This window comes from Buceros rhinoceros, unplaced genomic scaffold (genome assembly GCF_000710305.1).
Source record: "Buceros rhinoceros silvestris isolate BGI_N320 unplaced genomic scaffold, ASM71030v1 scaffold40546, whole genome shotgun sequence".
In the NCBI taxonomy this organism is placed as follows: domain Eukaryota; kingdom Metazoa; phylum Chordata; class Aves; order Bucerotiformes; family Bucerotidae; genus Buceros; species Buceros rhinoceros.
Window position 1 is genome coordinate 9,682 of NW_010418887.1, and position 2,699 is coordinate 12,380.

Below are 2,699 nucleotides of genomic sequence, written 5' to 3' on the forward strand. Positions count from 1 at the left end.
TTGGGCCTGCTTTTCTGTGCCAGTTGGTGTGAATCACAAGTGAAATTTTTACTTTAAAAAAAGTGCATGGAATAAAATATTTTTTTTTAGCATTCCACTATCCAGACAATTCCATAAGCCCCTTATACAAGCTACATTATCAGTTAAAAAGCTCCTAGCCCTACGGTACACAGATCCAGCTCAGAACACAGGCACGTGTTGAAGTCCCTCTCTATTTAAGGCAGCTTTTAAGCACCCACTCCCCTTCAAAACCCCTCTGACTCCTGTCTGAGCAGTCACAGTCCACATTTCGAGTTCAGCACATGCACAAGTGCTCGCCTAAACCAGGGCATGCTCTCTAGTCAGAGCTTTAGATAGGCACGAGTGCTCAGTCTGGACTGGCAGCTTCTGCAAGACCAAGCTCTTCTTTCCACTGCCCTACAGGTAAAGGCCGCTCCACACCAGACTTCTCTCCACCGCTGTGTGGGGACCCAGCCGGTCCCCTCCACAGCTCACCCACAAGATGTCAGTCTCAAAGGAGCGCAGGGTATCTGGAGTGGGACAGCAATGCAACATGTAATGTTGACACCTGCTCCTCCTCCCCCTGAGGTGAGCTATTTCATGCAATTTTTTTCTTTTTTCCCGGCATTTCATTTTTTGGTACGAGCTGGAATCTGTTCTTTCAGTGAAAACTTTAAAATTAAAGGTGAGGGGAAGGGGCAGGATCCCAGAATTCATCTTAATGGCCCACAATAAACCCCTGAAAATAGGGGAACAGATCTGAAGAGCTTCTTAGCCTCAACGCTACAGGGACCCTGGCATAAAAAATACTCATGCACACACACTGAAGAGCAGGCTGGCTCCGAGCATCCCAAAGCTGGCTCCAAAGTGAGCTTACATAAAAAGCACTTTGTGCTGACAGTGGCAAACAAGTGGATGGTGATTTTTCACAACTAGCAACAATTCCACAATATCTTTCACAATATCTTCCTCCTCTTCTTTTCCCCCAAAGCTTGTTTTTTTCATCCTACGTGTAGTTTAAGTACTAAAACTAAATGGAATAGGAAATTACACAGTCAGCACCAGTCAGGAACTGAACTTGGGTATGGTAGTTGGTTTGCGGTACCCAAATTCCTGGAAGAACGAAAGAACAATTCCTGCTCCTAAAGTGAGGGCCACATCCATATGTTTCCATTGTCTTTTTTACCTTTACAACTAGAGGTAGAGTCATTTTGTCCAGTATCTAAAACACCATGATCCAGTTATATTGTTATTACATTAATATACAGAATCCATCTTATCACAGGTATTGAAAGTGCATGGAAAAAGTCTAACCAAGCCAATTCGATGACAAGTTACAGTGTACCAAACATCATATAAACACACCCGCGCACCCACACTCACACGTAGTGTGTGTATATATATATATATTTATAGATTAATTTACAGTATCAGAGTGTTGTTTAGATCCAGTGGCATGTGCATAAATATCAGGCAGTTGCTGCTTTTCCTTCTCACACTCTCTTCAGTTCTTTATTTCCAAGATAGATGGGTTGTGGTCTAGGATTGCCAAAATGATCTTGTCCATATACTGTCGCAATCTGTAATTTATCTCTTCCTGTTCTTTAAGGGCTTCCATGAGCTGAAACACAACATTTCAAAGTTACTCTTGAAATATCCTCTCCAGTTCACTTAATAGCATGAAATTCAGACAGGTGAGAGACAGGCGCCTGCTCCGGAGCACGAATTCGCTCCGTGACAGGAGCCTCTAGCTCCTCCCTGTACTTGTATCAGAAGTGACCTCCTGATCTGTGCTGGAGCTTTAGGGAAGCTGTGCCAGCTTGACTCAGCCCACAGACCAATGGGTCTCCTATTCTCTCCTCTTCCAGAGCATTACAGATCGTTACTTGTACATTACCTACAACCTCCAAGAATTCAGCTCCACTACAGGGAATATACAGCTCAAATTTTGATCTGAGAGAGCTTGTTACTGAAGTAACTTAGAACTAAATCTAGAACAGAAAGTAAAAATTTAAGTAACTAGCTATGGTAATTTATGAAATTAATGTCATAAAGCACAATGCCCTGTAAGATAGATGTTAAAATAAATCCATTGTAAAACAGTTCACTGAGACTAACAATTCCAATTTTTTGAGACACAAATGGAAGAGTTATATTAAAAGGAGCATCCAAAACCACTGTTTAAGTCAATCTAACACTCTTGAGCTCCTAGCAAAGCAGATTTTTCTGTCATTCATTTGTCAGCTTCAGATAGTTCAACCTTGACAGTTAATCACATTGAAAAACGTGTACTTTTGGATGTAGTACTTAGTTCAAAAAGCATATTACCTCATCTCTTGATGCAGAATCAATTTCAGCAGCCAGTGACTGGGCTTTTGTTTGCGTTGCAAAGAGATTTTTAGCTTCGTAAAGACTAAGACTTAGGATCTGTCCATTAAGATCATCATTTTGGTCACGAAGTTTCTGATTCTCCTATTTAAAGATGAAAAGACATTGCTTTTAAGTGCTTCCTACATGATTTCATTAAAAAATACATTTTTAAAATCACAGGTAGCTTGGCTGACAGTTCGGCTGCAAGCTAACAGCAACTCTCTTGCTACCAGTGACAAGTCCTCCCTGTCTACATCACAGGCACTTCCTACGTGCACAATTTACATCACCTGGACAAAGAAGTTCTAGACAGACGCAACGTGGGTCTT

General features: G+C 41.5%; 1 protein-coding gene across 1 annotated transcript in view; it reads right to left on the reverse strand.

The window, feature by feature from the left end:
* Positions 1-995: 995 nt before the first annotated feature.
* Positions 996-2,699, reverse strand: part of RAB11FIP4 (RAB11 family interacting protein 4 (class II)) — a gene marked incomplete at its 5' end in the record, with an annotated part of 12,889 nt that continues 11,185 nt past the window's right edge. The window contains 2 exons of the mRNA XM_010138698.1: positions 996-1,621; positions 2,329-2,472. Coding sequence (XP_010137000.1) covers positions 1,505-1,621; positions 2,329-2,472 — 261 coding nt within the window. The remainder of the gene's footprint in view (positions 1,622-2,328; positions 2,473-2,699) is intronic.